The 18,475-nt window shown below is 47.9% G+C and overlaps 1 protein-coding gene across 4 annotated transcripts in view; it reads left to right on the top strand.

The window, feature by feature from the left end:
• ADAMTS9 (ADAM metallopeptidase with thrombospondin type 1 motif 9) overlaps positions 1 to 18,075 on the top strand; it is an 87,198-nt gene extending 69,123 nt beyond the window's left edge. For 3 of the 4 annotated variants that reach the window (XM_030043758.1, XM_030043759.1, XM_030043761.1), the window contains 10 exons: positions 4,155 to 4,325; positions 5,823 to 6,017; positions 8,001 to 8,133; positions 8,369 to 8,463; positions 8,621 to 8,715; positions 8,810 to 8,943; positions 10,476 to 10,567; positions 12,572 to 12,676; positions 14,767 to 14,861; positions 15,186 to 18,075. In XM_030043758.1, coding sequence (XP_029899618.1) covers positions 4,155 to 4,325; positions 5,823 to 6,017; positions 8,001 to 8,133; positions 8,369 to 8,463; positions 8,621 to 8,715; positions 8,810 to 8,943; positions 10,476 to 10,567; positions 12,572 to 12,676; positions 14,767 to 14,856 — 1,110 coding nt within the window. In that variant the 3' untranslated portion in view covers positions 14,857 to 14,861; positions 15,186 to 18,075. The remainder of the gene's footprint in view (positions 1 to 4,154; positions 4,326 to 5,822; positions 6,018 to 8,000; positions 8,134 to 8,368; positions 8,464 to 8,620; positions 8,716 to 8,809; positions 8,944 to 10,475; positions 10,568 to 12,571; positions 12,677 to 14,766; positions 14,862 to 15,185) is intronic. The other variant, XR_003927700.1, reaches the window with a different exon arrangement.
• Positions 18,076 to 18,475: the final 400 nt, after the last annotated feature.

Here is an 18,475-nt window from a genome sequence, read left to right as displayed (position 1 = left end):
AATATCCCTCTGCCCGTGGTACCTCAGCCTGTCGGGGATGGTACAAACAAGTTTAGCTTCGTTTCCTCGGTCTTGGCAGCGCTGGGAAGTTGGGTTTGTAATCCTATGTAACATGGCCATGAGTACAAGAGGCCGGAGAGGTCTGTGCCCCTATTCCCACCTGCCCGGGAGCCGAGGGGCGATGGGAAGCAGCAGGAGGCAAAGCCGAGCTGACCACGCAGTGGTACCCGACGGAACCACGCCAGCCTGGAAAAGAAACACAGGAACAGCCGAGGGGGCTCCAGCAAATTCCTTGCAATGAACTTTTTGCTTTTACAGAGCCTGTTAAATTTCTTCAGCTAATAAATTTACAGGCGGCAAAGTAGGTCACCAAACAGCATGCAGTTGCAGTTCTTACCCAACAGTGTAATTAGCCCTGCAAAGCCACGGCTCCTACCCCGTCCTTTCGCCCTCTTTCCCTTATTTTTGCAACTTTTCAAACCAGTGCCGAGAGGCCCCTGCCTGCCCCTACCCTGCCAAGCCCTTGGTGGGAGGTGGATGCTGATGTTTTCCTAAGTTTTCCAGGGCTTCCCATTGCACTGGGGAAATTTTTAATGGGTTAATGGAGATTTTTTTTTTTTTCCCCAGGGGAGCTTTGCTAGGGGAGTGGGCTGGAAGTTTCATCCCCCATAAATAACCATTAATAGAAACATGTAGGAGATGCCCACTGTGAGCTCGCCCCATGGCTTACTCCATTCTTCTTCTGAGCGCTTCTTATTTTGTTCTGATGTACCTGGTGAGAAAAAGTAGTAGCACCTTCTCCCCAGCCATTAATACTGGCCACATGTTATTTATAGCGAGGAGGCAGAGATTGCATTAGTATTCTCCGAGCAGGGAACAGCAATGAACCCTAATTGACATGAAAGGCGGGATGTAAAATAACATCCCAGTGCTGTCTTGTTCTTGATTTCTTATCTTTAAAGGGAATCTGTCAAGAGGGGTTTTTTTATTGTTCCTTTTTGTTGTTGTTTTTTAGAAAAAAGTTGGTCTTGCCAATGAAAAGGAATAGGGAACTTATTGGAAACCGTTTACTGCTCTGTTGGTGTATCACCATTAATTAGCTGTTCTCAGTGACCACACCAGGGAGAAGAAAGTCAATAGAAAGGGCCTTGCTACTGTCAAAGTAAAACTCAGACCAGGGTCACAAAGAAAAAGGGAAAATTGGGAGAGAGAAGGGATTTTTGGTTTTTTAATATGAACCTCTGTGGAAGGACAATGCACGGCTCTGGAAGCTGCAATGCAAATCTTGAATCTTTGACATTTGCTATTTGGGGGAAAATCGTGCCATCCTTGTCTGATTTGGATTGCAGAGTTACCCAAGGCATGTTTGAAGTGTTTGTGGTGTGGGGGTTTCTTTCATCTCTGTGTCAGATTTAGATTTTTTAAAAAAAGGAAAACAATGAATACTTTTGCAAAGCAATGCCTTTGGGCTTTTTTAATTAATATTATTACTCTTCTAAAACAGTTGCAGAAGTGCTTGAAATGGTCCTTAATTTGAACTGCCAGGAAAATAGTTTAGAATTTGGGAAATGAAGCAAAAGAGACAAATATTGTCAAATGCCTGACCTGTTTTTCAGCTCTTGCTATCAATAGCTGTTATAGCCTGGCCCTGCTGTTTTATGTGAGATTTAGATCAGTCACGAACATGAGATTTCATACAAAATCTATCACCGTATTAAAAGGAAAAATAGCCTTTTCATGCTAGCTGAACTGTCCACTTTCTACATGAATAATGTTTTATAACCTTGGGGTGGCTGATTGGAACCTCTGCGGCGTTTCTCTTTGATTTATTTTATGATGGTCTCACTGTCTTTGAGCCGTATTTAATATCGCAGTGGGATTATTTTAATTGCCAGTTATCCCTAAAATTACAAATAATCAAACTTTCATTTATTGATGATGACAAAACGCACAGAACTGGCTTAGGTTTATTTGGCCATACAACTGTTATTTGCAGAGAAACCCAAAGCAGGCTGGCGTGCGCTTGAGAGTGTCAATCTCGCATCAGCAACTAATGATTTTAAACGAGGATGGGCTTTTGATGTGATAGCTTTTCACGGCCAATGTCAGAAGGTGCGTTGATGGCATAGAGATTGTTCACCCTCCTAAAATGAAGCACGAGCCGATGTACTTGCAAATTTAGGCTTAAATATACATTAAGGGGAGGAGACGAAATTAGCCTTGTTCTTTCCCACTTCTTGCAAGATGCCTCCTTTGGCTGTGGTTCGGCGGAGGGCTGGATCGATTCACCCTGCGCTGGTGACCACGTGCTGGGCTGGCGTACGCCAATCCAGAGACAAGGGGAGCTTGGAGCATCCCGTAGCCCCGTTCCCACCGCGCTGGAGAGTCCCTCGTTAGGAGGGAGCGGGAAGTTCGGGGTTCACGCTGCCTCTGAAAGGCGCCGCTCGGGGAAGCTACGTGATGATGGAGCACTAGCGATGCCTTATTCGCATGCACTAACTCCCTTTCAGATTTTACTTATATAACAGGGAGATAGCAGAGAAGGGCAAATATAGCACAGTTTGTTTGCTCTCTGAGGAAATCATACTCCAGCAAATTCCTCCAGCCCCCATAGGATCGCTGTGTTTCAGCACAGACCTAGAAGGAGCTTCCACTCCAAGGGCTTAAAGCAAGAGAGTAAATAAGGTTGAAAGCACACGAAGCCCTTGAGGTCTTTTGGCAGGCTGTGGATTTTGCAATGTTGACTGTTGCCTAAGAGCCCCTAAGTTATTCCTTCGGAATAAATGCTGCTTTGTGGGGCTGCCTCTCCTTCCCCGTCCCCCTCCACTTCACTCAGTTACTAAATATTTACGACCAACGTGACGTTGCGCTCGCGGCTTTCCTGGTTTGCTGCTCCTGCCCCGGATTGATCTGATTTTTCGAAGTTCTCACATAATTTGCAATCTTGGTTCTGACAGCTAATTACAGAAAGGGGGGGCCTGACAGTGCCTGCGTTTTGCAATTAAGTGAACCCACCAAGATCTTGCTAATGGTGGGCCAGCCAGGAGAGCAGGAGCTGCTTCGGGGAGGCTGGAAATGATGTTCGGAGGGTGAGACTTTAAGTAGATTAAACTGGCACGGTCCTCTGAGCCTAGGTGACTTCAAACGGTGTTTCTGTACAGATAGGGATGGTCTGATTGAATGTTTTATCCTTTTCCTTAGGGGAAGACATTTCCTGTATGTTATATAAAATGATTATTTTCATGCATTTTTCTCCTCGTTAATCCAGTTAGTTGAAAGTGTTAGAAGTCCATTACAGGCGATAACTTTAAGAAAATAGGGTTTTATCCAGACAGCTGCTCTTATGCTGATTTATTTTGTTTTATGTGTGTGTTTTGTAAGACACGCTCTGAGCACAGACCCCACTCCCAGGAGCACAGCCGCACAGCCAGGCTGGTTTTTCCAAGAGGAGCAGAGAAAGAACCGAGTCCTTAAAGTCTCCAGAAGCCCCCGGGGAGCAGCTGTGCCCGGCTAGCATGGGTTGCTCTTAATACTGGGCAGGGCAGCGTTTAAGAGAGAATAAACGCGTAGGGCCCGCTCAGGCTCAGCGGTTGCAGAGACGTGCCGGGGCAGAGCGCTGCTGCTCGCCCGCTGGCAGGGACCGGGCCAGGGGCTCTCCCCGCACCAGCCACAGCCAAGGGTGCCACGGTGTGTATTTTGGAAGGAGGATGGCTGGGTTGTCGTTATCCAAGCACAGCTGTATTTACTAGGGGCTGAAATGAAAGGGGTTGGCCCCTTTCTTGCCCCCTTGCCCCATCCCCTGACCCGGTATGCCCACCCCTGCATCTCTCGGTCCCATCGCAGCTGGATCCCACATCTGCCCCATCCCAACACCCGCTGCTTTGGTTTCTCCTCTCTCCCTACATCTGCAGTTTGGCTTGGTACCTCCAGAGGATGGGAGCAATTTGTCAGTGGATGCTCCCGCAGTGCCTGCCACAGCAGGGCTCTGGTCTCAAATTTGCCCCCCAAGTGATACCAATGAGAGATGCCAGCATGGGGCACAGAGCCATCCGCTCACTCGGGCTGCTGGGAGGAGGGCTCGCTCGCTTGGCAGATGCAGATTAATTTGCTGAAGTCCCTCGTGGGTTGCGTGAGCCGTTGTTTCTTGCAAACAGTGCATGAAGACGTGCGGGGAGGCATCTCGGTACCGCAAGGTGGTCTGCGTGGATGAGAACAAGCAGCTGCAGAACAGCGGCTACTGCGACGCCAGCAAACGTCCCCCCGAAATCGAGAGCTGCGGGCTGCCGCCCTGCGAGTACGTCTGGATCACCGGAGAGTGGTCGGAGGTGAGTCCCCATCCCCGCGCAGGGACCGCGCCGCTCGGCACCGGGCCACGCTCTCCTCCTCTCGCCGCCGGCCTCGCTGAGATATTGCAACCCAAATCAACGGTGGCAGGGCAATGCCGCGTGGTTTAATTATTATTTTTTGGTTTGTTTCTGTGTGCGATTTCCCTCCTGGAGAGAAAGGAGCAGGGTTGCGGGAGAAGACCAGGATATTAAAGACTAAATGCCAGCAAGCTCAGAGTCCTAGCTAATATCTAGAGGCAATTTGCTTCCAAAGCACATCGCGTTCAGCAGGCACCTTATTTGGTTTTGTGCCGGTTTATTTCATTTATTTATTTATTTGGTTTTATTCCCATCCCGCGGAGCTCCGGGGGAGCATCCTGGGGGAAAGGCGAGCTTGGATGTGACCGCGGGGACACGTTCTTCCTCGATGCCATCTTTGGCAGGAGCGAGGACCTGGTGTGAGCGAAGGCAGCAGGTTCACCCTCACGGCTGGGAGAGGGCTTAGCAAGGAAAATAGATGAGTTTTCTTTGCAGCAGGCACTGCGTGCGGGAGGACCCGGGCTAATCTCAGCCTGTTTCCTTCTGCAGTGAGTGAAGGATTACTTTCCACTTGGAGGAACAGCAGAGGGAAATGACAAGGCAGCTGCTGACACAGCACTGATTAAAAAGAAAGAACAAGAAAAGGGAAAAAAGAAAACATGCCAGGACTGAGGGGGAGGAGAGACAAGCCACCTGAGATAGCGCAGGAGGGAGAAACACGGAGAGATGAGAATTTCTCGGAGCAGTCTGGTCTCCTGGGTAGTTTCCTAAGGGAAATATTAGGGTGCCTGTAAGGCTGGAGCCTCGGCTGCCCCTTGCCCAGACACCCTCTACCTGCTCCCACCACCTGTGACCCCCCAGGAGCACTGGGGCCCATGAAGACAGAGCTGGGCAAGGGCTCACAGAGCCAGAGCTCAGCTCTCTCCAGCTCCTGCTCAGCCTTTTGGCGAGGAGAGCAGAAGCACTGTTTGTCCTCGAATTACAAGGAAAACCTTCCCCTTTTTCCAGTTGCTGCCAAGTACCTGCAATTCAGGGTCAATCTTGACCATTTTCTTTCCCTGTGCATCCCATGGAAAAAAAAAAAAAAAAGAAAAAGGGAAAGAAAAGAAAAAGGGAAAAAAAAAGAAAAAGGGAAAAATAGAGGCATTTCTGAGTTCCAAAGGATCTTCTGCTCCTTTCTTTGCCCTTGGAGAGAGAGAACATGTGCCCAGGAGCCAACCTGGAGTAGGGAATCCTGGAGCTGTAGGGGCAGCACAGGGAGGAACTGGGAGCTCAAAGACAGTGTTGGGCACCAGCCCACTTGTAGCCACTCACAATACTCATGGCTGGCTTAAATAGTTACCAGTGATCCCTCGGAGCAGCTTGTTGAGTTAAAAGCTGACAAGCCTGCTTTTCCTTCCCGTTTTGGGCAGCCTTCCCGAAGTGCGCGGTGCTAACAGGCGCTTTCTCTGCCCTCAGTGCTCCGTCACGTGCGGGAAGGGATACAGGCAGCGCCTGGTGTCCTGCAGCGAGATTTACACCGGGAAGGACCACTACGAGTATGGGTACCAGAACACAGTCAACTGTCCTGGCACACAGCCGCCCAACATCCAGCCCTGCTACCTCGGGGAGTGCCCTGTCTCGGCATCCTGGCGCGTTGGCAACTGGGGAAGCGTAAGTTTGGCAAACTTCTTTTCTTAACTGAAAAAATTGGAACAAACTTATTTTTCTTTACACTGAGGACACAGTCTGAAGGTTTGGAGGGGGAATGTTTAAGAGCTGCGTAAATTAATGCGATGAATACTCTCGTACAGCGGCGGCCCCGGTGCGTGTAGGGCTCCATGCTCCAGACTGAATCCCATCGTACGGGGGAGTCCCAGCAGCTACAAGTAGAGTCACATTCTCTATGAAGATTCAGGCGTAGCCAAAATTTGTGGCAGTGTTGATGGTCATGCTGAATGCTTAGTCAGAAAGTGGGGTCATTGCCAGAAAACAGGGGTTTGAAAGCCTTGTGCTAGAAGGATGAATGGATAGCTGGCAACTGGGGTTGATCCCACTTGGCCATGTGTGTGACCAAGACTTGGGACCTACCAATAGGCCAAAAAACTGATAATTTGAGCCTTAAAAGGATTTTTCTTTCTTTCTTTTTTTATTTTTTTTTGCCCCCTCCTTCTTACAAATGCTGGGACAGGGCAGGGGAAAGAACTTAGCCTTTCTGCTAAAGTTATTTGTGTTGAGCCTCTTCTGGGGCCTGAACTACAAGATCAAATTTTAGTTAAGGTGATAACATTTCACTTCTTTGGGCTTCCGACATTCTTTGAAATGTGGTGTTTCTCCCATAAATTTGATTTATTAACCCAGCTCAGGCATTTGTGGGAATTTGTCAAACGTTTAGAAGGCAACGAGGGTCAAGTCAAACAAAATGTAGTGGAAGTTGTCACAGTAAATGGCAGAGCTATTTGAAACCTAAGTTCCTCCTGCCTCATAGGAAGCTTCAGATCCTCCCTGCAAGTCAGAGCAGAGGAGTTACAGCAAAGAGTTCAGCCTCAATTAATTGGCATTTTCCCCCAGAATTTCAGTGCAAAATGTCCAACTCGTTAATACAACTTCATTGCAAAGAGTATCCATTTCAGAGAGCAAGACCTTTCTCCTCGCTTTGGGCTGCTGAACGTCCTAGTGACTACCAAGTGCCACGGCCCTTCTCATCTCTGATTTTCAAAGAGATTGAATGTAAAATACCATCACCTTTGATGGACAAAGAGAGTCCTGCTCAGCTCCTTAGTTAAGCTGTATGGATTTGGACCTGATAAAGAGTAAACGCCAAGTTGTGAATACCGTGAGCTGTTGAAGACCGTCTCCTTCATGGTGTGCTCCTTTAGCCTAATAATTTCTAAAGAGATGAGCAGCATCATTTTCTTGGCAGCCTAACCCGGTACCTGTAGAAAGAGCTGATTTTCAGTTTTCAAGTACTGAAAGAACAAGTTGCAGAGGAGGAGCAAGATGCTCCCACCTCCCATCGCCCGTGCTCAGCGGCAGCCAGCGCAGACAAGCTGCTGCTCGGTAGCTCCAGTAACTTGTGCAATTTCAGCCTTAAGATTGCCCTTGATTTGGGCTGTTTGAGGATGACCCGGTGTTTGCGCAGATTTAGCCATTTTTCCAGAGGGTGGGGGGAGAAGGGGTTTGGAGGCTGTGGGCGTTTTGGTGCAATTTGGATAGAAAACAACAAACCATGTCATGTTTGTTCAGAGGCCCCTGTCAGTCCCAAGAAATGTCTTCCAGCCACCAGGAAAGGATTTCTACCATTCAGACCTTCTGGTGAACATTTCTCTCTTGTATGACCTTCCAAGTGTGAAAAATAAACAATTGCACATGAGCGCACGGTTCACCTTAACCCATACTGCCTCATCCTGTAAAGCGTTTAACCGCTAAGTGAAGTTCAGTAGTCTTCTTGAAATAATTAGTGACGATGATAATAACGAAGGGATTAATAATAAAAGGGATGACTTGTTTGATTAAAATTAAGCCTGTGTTTGAACACTTTGCAGGATTGGGGCCTTTGCTGCTGTCCCTTGCTACAAGGGAAACAGGCTGTCTCTGTTCTTCTGGAGCCCAGAAACCGCTGAGATAAAATACGAATCTCTGTCTCCTGTCTCGCAGTGCTCCGTCACCTGTGGAGTTGGAGTCATGCACCGGTCGGTGCAGTGTTTGACGAACGATGATCAGGTCAGCAGCTTGTGCCACGCGGATCTGAAACCCGAAGAGAGGAGGACATGTCACAACGTCCATGACTGTAAGTCTGCAGATTTGCACCTTCCTTTGCCTTTCTCGTGGCTTCAGCATCTTTTCCCATCAAACTCCTAGAGATAAGCAGTATTTCCAAGCATTGGGAGCCATCCAACTAAGCACTAAGGCACTTCAGGGAAACCTCTTAAAAATAAACAAGGTGTTTTGATGCTTTGGATGCCTCACGGTGTTACAAAAGAAATTTTGATGTACAGTTGCTCAGTATTTCTGTTTTGTTTCAGGTGAATTACCAAGGAGTTGCAAAGACGTTAAAAATCTCAAAGGTGTCACTGAAGATGGCGAATATTTCCTTCAAGTCAAAGGAAAGACATTAAAGGTGCATTTCAGCAACAGATTGATAGTTAATGCATTTCCCAAAAGGGCAAGAGGACCCTGCGTGTGCTCTTCACTTCCACTCTTGGATTTTCTACCTTCAGTTTTCTGAGCGATCCCTTTGCACATGATGCCTGACAAAATTCTGGCTTCTCCCTCAGGTGTATTGCTCTGGGATGCAGACTGACAGCCCAAAGGAGTACGTGACCCTTGTAAATGGGGATGCAGAGAATTTTTCAGAAGTGTATGGATACAGGTAAGAAATCCCTCAATCCTGAGCTTCACGATATTTTTTTTTTCCGTGGCGATATTTTCCAGTCATGAGTAGAAAGGGTTTTCTTTTGATTTAGATTGCATAACCCGACTGAATGTCCATATAACGGGAGCAGACGAGAAGACTGCCAGTGTAGGAAAGATTACACAGCAGCTGGGTTTTCCACCTTCAGCAAAGTAAGGCTGGACCTGAACACTATGCAAATAATAAGTGAGTAAAAACAGGGCCTTGCCATTAAAAAAAAAAATAAATGTTTATTTTACACAAATATAGCTGTAACTACAAACAAGGAGTAGTACTCTAGTGAGCAATATTCCTGAGCTCTCCTGTTAAAAGCTGCTTTTAAACTCGGTCACCTGCTTGCTGCTTTACACTTAGAGACTGCAACTCGAGTACATCAGAGATGCTTATAGTATTTCTCTGTAATATGGGAAAATATTAAGACAGTTGCTGGTGCATCTGCTATACAGAATGAATATTTGCGTGCTCCCAGCAGGCCAGTGTATTTTTTGAAGGATTTTATTTCATTTGGTCTCCTATTCTCAGACTGGACTCAGGCAGAAAGCTTGACCAGAGAGGAGCTGGCCCCCCGTTTTATGCACAAATGTGTCAGGAGATCCCAGTGCAGGGGACTCTGCTGGGGTAGGGATGCTGCTCCCTCCAGGCTGGTGCCACCATCGGTGCGGTGGGGAGGCAGAGAAGGCTCTCAGCAGAGTCAGTCCATGGGGAAATAACTTGTATTGAGTGTGAGGGAGCTGGGGCCATGGATTTGCAGGGGAAGAGGAGGGGACTGTAGCTGTACAATAGAAGGGGTACCCTGTCACTCCCACCAGCATGCGTGGGAGCTGGGAGCCCTCCCGCCACCGGAGAGCCTGCAGCATCCCATAGGGTTATGGTTTCAGTCCCCTTGACTCCAGGGATGCTATCAGTTTCCAACAAATGTTTTAAAAATACAACATATTGTTGGGGGTTCATTCAGTAAATAGCGGAGATTTTTTAGCAAATCAAAATCCTTCCTTGTAAAATGACTCTTTATCTGATAGGGGTTTTTTTAATCATTTAATTTTCAAGCCATGAGACCTCCCAGTCTATCAATCTGTAAAAAGCTACTAATAGTCTGTAAAAGCTCCTAGGTAAAGATCTCAAAGGAACCATCGTTGGGGAATTTGATACCAGCTCCCTTTGAATTTCAAAAGGAGCTGGGCACCTACCTCTGTCAGGCAGGAGCTATCTCACATCCCCATCTAAATGAGTCTCAGTTACTTCAGATCTCTCCAGAGCAAAATACCCCAATTCCCTTTGAAACCCTGACCCCTGGGCTGGGGCAGCCAGGAGAGCATGGAGATGGTTGGTTGCCTTTGTTTAAAAGAGAGATTTAGGAGGTCCCATGGCCTTCTTGAAAGTGGGGAATTTTCTGATAGAGAAATAAAACCCAAGTCATGGGTTCGAGTTTTGTTGTTATTTATACCTAGGTCCTAAATCACCAATGCACTTAAACCGAGCTGTAAACGCTGAGTATGTGAGCATCCTGTTAAATTCAGTGCTCACGTGCCAGGGAGTCACGTGTGGGATGAATTGGGGATTTAATATTAAAAATCCAGCAGATGAGGTCCTGACTCTCAAGATTAATATATGAAACCAGCTTTAATGAGTTTAAACATTAGCGAAGAGCATGTTTACACTTACTTTGTGTCTCTCCCTGCATCTCTCTTTCCATGTTATTCACCAACTATTCTCCACAGCAACTGATTTACAGTTCGCACGGACACATGATGGACGACCCGTTCCTTATGCCACTGCTGGGGACTGCTACAGTGCAGCCAAATGCCCACAGGTATTTGACAATAGCATTTCATAGGAATTGGTGCCATTTGTTTTGTTCAGGCCCTCTATTAATTACTGCTGATCGCATCAGCCCAACTCCAGCTAGTGTCACATTCTTATCTCAGTGGTCGGAAACTTTTCCCTTTGTCCGTGCAGAAAGTCATTTCCATTTTCCATATGGGAAAACGTCAGGTTATTATCAGGCCAGTGTCAGGACTGGCTAAGGGACATTCCCCAGGACCTCAGTCAACAGTGAAGGAGAAAAGGAAGAAGAAATAAGCTGTGGGAGAAGGGCTGGGCTTGGCGTGCGTAGTTGGAGGTGGGGGGATCGGTCCACAGCAGGGCTTGGTGGAAATGCTGGGCAGGGAGAGCAGTCGTGAATCAGGCCGTTGGGATGCCCTGGGACCCTGCCTCTGCGCTCTGCAATCTCGTATCTGCCGAAACCGCTGTTTGCCGGGGTGCAAGAAGATGGGTGAGATAACCCCTCTGGATGGAGAAGGCAGCAGACAGACAGTGGGACTCCTGCTGCACCAGCTCAGGGGGGAGATGCCCGAGAAGGAGAGGGCATTTGCGGGGCAGGAACAAGTCAGGTTTCTGCCGCAGGACGGACAGACCCCGTCTGTCAGAGACCACGGTGGTACCCGCCAGCTGCTGCCCCACCATCCTCACGCCCCGCTGCTTATTTTCACAGCAGCCCGGTGGGACCATGGCTCACTCCGCTTTGGGGCTGGGAAAACACTCACAAAATGAAGGTGGTGCCTGCGCATCAGGGCAAATCCAGCCTGTCCCAGCACCACGAGGTGCCCGGCCATGGAAGCATGGAGTTGGGCACAGGCTAAGTTGCCTCTTCAGTAGCTCTGGGAGGTGATGTAGGACATCTAGCCCAGTTGCTTGGAAAAAACATGCTTTCCTGAAAGTCATTAGGAGTCTACTTAACACTGTGCTACAGGTGGCTTGCTCCATGTCTTCAGCACACCTAGCTTTTGTGGAGCTGGGGGATGACAAGGGATGTGTTTGGCTAGTCCAAGGTATTGGGTGGACCATATCTGCAAAGGGCATTAAGCAGGGAGTCACAGCAACAGATGGCAGAGGGCAAACCTCTCCATCTCCTTCCCTCCCTACTTTCAGAGCTGACACTTTTCTGCACAGCTCAGCGGCTTAGGGATTGACTTCTTACCTCGGGAAGGCTCATAAATATTAATATCCATCCACCTGACCCAGACAGTTTGCTCCTCGCAGAAAATCAGCATTCCTAAGGCAGCAAGGGCAAGGAGCAAAGCTAACAGCCATCTGGTACCGCATGGCCGTGCTGGGCTGCGGGTCAGCCTGGGGATGTGGCCGCAGGATCCCTCCTTGGGTCCAGAAACAGGCAGGGCTGGGGTCTGCCATGGGGTGAGGGGAAGGCTGGGGGGGGGGGTGCGTTGGGTGCAGGCATAGCCCTTAATTTTCCACCCATTTTGCGCATTTTGAGACAGGGTGGAATGAAGTAAAGGACGTTTTTAGGAAATAAACAAATGAAAGAGTTTTGATTTTACTGACGTCTGGGGAAAAAAAAAAAAAAAAAAACAAGCCCAAAACCATACCAGTGGAAAATAAGGAAAATAAGGACAAGTGTGCCCTCTCCAGTTGAGGAGGGAGCAGTGAGAGCGGCTGCAGCAAGTCCCTGGGGTACCTTTCCCATCAGCTGCTGGAGCACGTCAGGCTCCGCAGTTTGCCATGGAAAAGCCAAGAATGCCCTCAGCCGGCAAACGGCGAAAAAGCAGTGCAAACCCGAGAAAAAAGCAGTGAAAAACCAAGATAAAGCCCCTCCTTCCCTGCAGCCACCAACGAGAAGGAAATTCCTAACCCGAGGCATGCTGTGATTTGTACAATATGTGCTAATCACTATCAGAGCAATGGAAAAAATTGAAAACGTTGCTGGCAAGATCCTGTTAGAAAAGTGACGCTGTGCCAAGCCACGGGAGGCCAAAGCACGGTGTTTGGGGATAACCGGGCTCATCTGCTTGTTTTTTAGGGTCGCTTCAGCATAGACCTTTATGGGACAGGCCTGTCCTTAACAGGAACGGCGAAGTGGCTCTCGCAAGGGAATTACGCGGTGTCGGAAATTCAAAAATCCCCAGTAAGTTGTAATTTTAATTATGGTTATACCCACTCATGAGAAGTTTTTCATTGCCGTGTTGTCTTTCGTGGCAACGTCATCCAAGTAGAGACGAACAAAAAACCCAACAACTGACATTAAAGTGTTGCCCGTATTGTACTGGGGGGGAGCTAGTGGGTTTAACTTGATCTGACTTGTTGCAATTAATTAGTGAGCGTTCTTAACCGTGAAGCTGGAAACGCTGAGTGCTGTGGGGCAGACATATCCTTAATTAGTTGTCTGAGATGTCCGGCACGGAGCGTGCATCACACGGCAGGCAGGACCGGGGCATGCGGGGTCGGGGCCGCAGAGCAGGGCTTGACCTGCCGGAGAGGGTCCGGGTGCCAGGCGAGTGCCCCGAGTAGGAATTGTTCCCAAAATGTTGCTAATAAAGTGCGGAGGACATGGACCTTCCCTCTGGGCTGGGTTTATCTCCTTGGGTGAGACTGGAGTCACCCGAGCTCCGGCGGGCTGGGGCTGCACCCCGGGGCACCATCCCCTGCGGCCGCCTGTGGCTCTGCTGACCTGGGGCCTCTGGGTAAACCAAGCAGACCTTCAAAATCACCCCACAGCCAAATTTGAACTTGTACGGCTTAATTTGCCTGCCCGTTAATGCCTCTGTCACTGCCTGCCTTTGCACTGTTGCTTCTGTGTCATGTTCTGAAACTGGAAAAACCCAGGATCGCTTTTTTTGGCTGTTACTTCATGTGAATCATCCCGATTGCCCCTGTTAAAACTGTCCAAAGGAGGTCACCATAATCAAAAGCAATTTGCAAAATATCCTCTCCTGTACTGTTTTCAGTCTCCCTGGCTCTGGGGAGCCCCTTGAGTCCATGAACCTCGTCAGTGCTGGTGCTCTTAAAGGAGAATTAAATGCTACTGGTCCAACCATGCTGCAGCAAAGCATCCTCCAGTGCAGGTAGAAGAGGACCAGCACAGACCCCACGTGTTAGTTCTGGCAGGTGCTTTGCTCTTCTTCCCCCCTTCAGAAAGGAGAAGCCCAGGCAGCCAACTTTGGGGTGGCGGAGAGCAGACACCATCACGGCTGGCAGAATTAAAACAAGCTTTAGGGGACAGGGTATCTAAGAGAACTCTTACCTCCATCACCCGGTGGCATCTGTCAAGCGCTGTTCTCAGGGTGTAATTGCCCGCAGGAGCAGAAGAAAGAAAAGCATAGTGAGAAGAGATGATAGCAGCCTGCTGCAATCACAGATCAATAGTGTCAAGGGCAGGATGGAGCTCGTTTAAAAATAAATGCCTTGTGCAAGCTTGTCCTGCACTTAAGTCCAATTTTCTGGTAACTGAGGGTTGAATTCCCCTCAAGGACTGTCTATCCATTGTAATGACCAAGAGGAGGAAGACTCTGCAGAGGTGGGATGAGGAAGGCCGGGGGAGGTATTAATCTCCTGACTCAAGCCCAGAGGTGCCCCACACTTGCTGGGCTCTCCTGGAGACGGGGCCAACCCCAGGACCACTCCACGTTTTCCTTTGTCTCTTCTGGCTGTGGAAATGCAGAGCTGAGGAGGGACAGCACCTTAGCAAGTGGCGTAGCTTCACCCCATCACTTTCCCTCTCATCTTGTCTCTGGAGCCACTCCAGGCCTTCCCCTTCCAAATGGATGTTTCTTGGTATCGCCTTCAAATATCCTTCCTGTGCCCTTGGCGTGCTCGGGCACAGCTGACGACCTGTTGTTGTCTAGATGTGGTTTTGCTCTTGCGTGAGCCAAGTTTTCCACTCATTACAGTGATTCACTGTGGGGCAAATTGGAGAAAGCAGATAACCTTGAGATATCCCTCCAAATGGCCTTCTCCTTGGGCATCTTTCAATGTAATAAATCAAAACTACCTCCTCTTATTTGTGTTCACCATCTGACCTGGTAGCACTAAAGAGAATTACATTTGCATATATTTAAATACAACAGTGATTTCATAGATTGATTTAGGCATAATTTGTTTTCCTTCCAAGACATTTTCTATTAAAAAGCCTGGCTAGAATAACCTAGATCTGGCCCTTCCGCAGCATGGACTTCGTGAGCCCTTACATGAGATGTTTATTTCTGATTTTGCCTGCAGGATGGTACCAAAGTAGTAGGAAAATGTGGTGGTTACTGTGGGAAGTGTACTCCATCATCTGGAACAGGCCTCGATGTTCAGGTGTTATAGCGATGGTGAGTTCCCAGCTGCTTCTGCATGAAGGGAAATCTTCCCCAAAACGTCCCGAAGGAGCAGATCAGGCCACGCTCGCAAAAGCACTCGTGCATCGGTGACAGCCTCCCGCCCCACGCGGCATCCGGGGAGCGATGGGATCCCGTGCTCCCAGTCCCCGCTTCTCCCAGTAACCCTTGTGGGTAGAACACTGTCAACTGGAAACGCACTTCCCACCTCGCTGGCACCTCGTTTGGCTCCGCTCTTGTGCCGATCCCTCTAGTTAGAGGTTTCGGAGGTGAAGATGATGATCTGACTCTAATGTGCACCTTGTCTGTATTTTCCAGGTTCTCTGAGAGCAGTCAGCGGAGATGAGACGGATGAAGGATAGCGATGCAATACCTCTGCCTTCCACTTTTTTATCTGTTTATGTGTGTATATAGATCGCATATTCTTAATGTACAGTATAATATTTATGTTTGGAATTATTTATTTTGATTTAATATTTTTGTACGTAAAATCATTATATTAAGGCTGCTTTTACTATTTTTATTTTTTATTGTTAAATCCTGCAGTCAAACCACTGCATTTTGCGTACTCTACATTATATGTAGCATTATGACAAGTGATACTTTATTGTCACTGTATTCAGTTGTTTACTTTCAATCAGTAATTTTCCTTCAGTTACGGGCTGCTTTGGCCCTCTACGGTGCTACACAATCTGCGTAGGGGTATTTTTGGCATTTCAATCTGTCTTTATGTAAGGAAAATAGACAAGATGTGCTTAAATTTTATTTTTAGGGATTAGGCCGACAGCACTCAAGGAAAACATGACAATGAATACAGTGCTAGTTGCATTAGCAATCTTTATCTTTTAGGTATGTTTTGAATTTCACATGACCTCTGTGGCCAGTGCTAAAAGCACTGGTTTGGTGCTAACATGATATTTATTACTGCTCTGTAGGTTTAGTTAATCCAGTGCCTTTATCAGTGAAAAAGGGAAGAAAGCAGAAAAATTGTTGGGCGATTCAAATAAATTAAGACCTGCCTTCAGGTTCAGGAAAATTCCCGCAGAAGGATTTTCAGCTCGAGGCCCTTTTTCTTAGGGCTCTGAAGTGAACTCGCTTTTTTAAAAAAAACATATCTTTGTCTCCTAATTGCATGTGCCACTGTGCTTCCTGGCTCCATCTGGAAGCGGGGTATTAACTCATCCCAGACAGGCTGATCAGGCCATATGTTTCCCCGGGCTGCGCGCTGAGAAGCGATGCAGTTTCTTACGGAGGTCGTCACAAAATCCGAAGGTGAAGCCGAGAGCACCCCGGCGGTGTTATCTCCCCGCGGGGCCGGTGGGGACGGACGGCGGGGTCTGCGGCAGGGGCTGGGGGACAGCACGCCCGGCCAAGCCGCCCCTTCTTCTTGGCCGGGGGACTCCGCCGCGGACACCTGCAGCGTTCCTCCGGCTTCCTACTCGCTCACGGACCATCTGCAAGGGGAGGCTTCAGCGCCGGCTCTGCCTCGTTTCAACAAGATCTCTCTGTACTTACAGATAACTCTGCCTTCCCCCCCCCCCCCCCTTCAAAAACAAGCTGCTTTACGCCTACTTCTGTGTTGCTTCGGATCTTCCTGGTAAGGCATCTGCGCTCCTTGCCTATCCGCCGTCCCATGTACAACCAGACCTTTAGCGTTGGCTTTTTTTTTTTTTTATATATATATATAAATGGAGGAGACATCTCCCATAGGCGCCGAACGCGGCCGTGCGATGGCTCCTGCCTGTACATAGCCCGCCGCTTGTGGCACGCCACGTTTTCGCAGAGCTTCGTAGTACGTTGAACGGGGGTGATGTGACCAGATTATTTTTGTAGTCTATGACTATGTCCCTTATCTCTTTCTCCACAATTTTACTTAGTAATAGGAAGATGCTGCCCCTTCACCTTATATGTCGGGGCAGCCAGGAGCACAAAGTACACGGAAAGGAAGCTTTTCAGCACAAAATTGCCAGCGGTTTGGAAAAGTAAAGAGGCTTCTCTGCTACTTCAGATAAGTCTTGCAATTTTGGATGCAAACAGTTAACAAACGCAACCTCGGGATCTTGCGTGAGTCTCTTGCAGGGCTCCCCAAAGGATGCGTAATTAGTCTGTTACAAAACAGTCAGATCAATAGCGATAAACGATCCGATCCCTGGATTCATAACCCACGCGTGCGCCGGGCTGTGTTCAGCCTTCAGAGTGAAACCGGTCAGCCCGGCAGTCGGGGATCGACACGTTCGCGTCAGCTGGGAGACATCTCGCAGGCCAGCAGGGCTGTGTGACAGTCCAGCAGCTAAAGAACTGGTGCTCTGCACTTACTGTGTGTGCCTCTGCTGCTCTGAGGAATATTCAGGCTTAGAGGAAAGAATGAGATTCTTACCCGTAATTTGGGGGGTTTGGCTTAATAGCGCATAAGTAGGTGTGGTCATATCTTAGAAAGACTAATTTTTCACCAACGTTGTATGTCTATGCATAACAATAATAAATTCTACCTTTCTGAGAAAAATGCCAAAAATACCATTTCAAAGGTGAAAGAAAAGAAAAGGGAAAAAGGGAAGGGGGAAAAGGGAAAGAGAAAGAGGAAAAAGGGAAAGGGGAAAGGAGTAGTAACGGAATAGTGATTTGTTAATGATAATTGCTTATGTATAACTTCTGTAGGGGAAAAGGGAAAATTGCACTATGAACTTTAGAAAGAAACAGTGGTGCTTAGAAAGTACAGGCTTATTATATTTTCTCTAATGAAGTGAGTGGCTATTTATAAAAAGAAATATTATTTTGACCTGTACACATTCATTTCTACCATATAGTATCATAGCAGCTATTAACAGAGCAAGAGAAACCTAAAAAAATATAAAAGAAACTACAAGGGAAAAAAATGATAGAGCACTGATCTTGTGGTTCATTAATGGGCTTCATTAAATAGGAACAGACTTTGAGGAACAGAGACATTAGACTTTTCTTGTTCAGGAAACAACTCTGGGGTTTGTATATCAATGCCATTATTTTTCTACAAACTGGGGGTTTTTTTGCAAGCACTTTCCTGTACAGTGTTTCTTTTCTTTCTGCTTATACTCAAAAGGAAATGAAAAGACCCATAAGACATGTCTGTATGGTCTTTCTGCATTTGCCATCGTATTTCAATACCTGTGTGCTATTATAGAGGCAAAATACTTTGTACACAAGGGAATAATACATTGAATGGTAAACATTCCTTTCTGTGCTGGTGTTTATTTCCAAGCTTTGGGTTCCTTGTTTGATTGTCCCCTGCAAAAGGAATGAGGGAGGGTAATAATGTTGTTTACAGGGAGCCCTGCCCCAAGCCCACGTTGGAGTCTGTGGACCAGGGACCATCTTGCAGAATGGCCACGGCCATCCACTCGTGTCCTGCCGGGCAGTTAGACTGATGGTCCCCGATTTCTATCCAGGAGAGGAGTGCCCCGAGCTACAAAACGTACACGAGCACATCTCAGAGGTGCCCCGTGCGCTGGTCGGACGTGCCAGCTGACCGGCTGGTGCTGCCATCCACGTACCAGGGACATCCCTTGCCATGGGACAATAAGGGAGCCAAACAGTTCATTTTGCAAATGTTTTTGAAGGGTGAGCTGGGATAC

The sequence above is a fragment of the Aquila chrysaetos genome, chromosome 20 (assembly GCF_900496995.4).
Source record: "Aquila chrysaetos chrysaetos chromosome 20, bAquChr1.4, whole genome shotgun sequence".
Taxonomy (NCBI): Eukaryota; Metazoa; Chordata; class Aves; order Accipitriformes; family Accipitridae; genus Aquila; species Aquila chrysaetos.
This window is presented reverse-complemented; position numbering and strand designations above follow the sequence as displayed.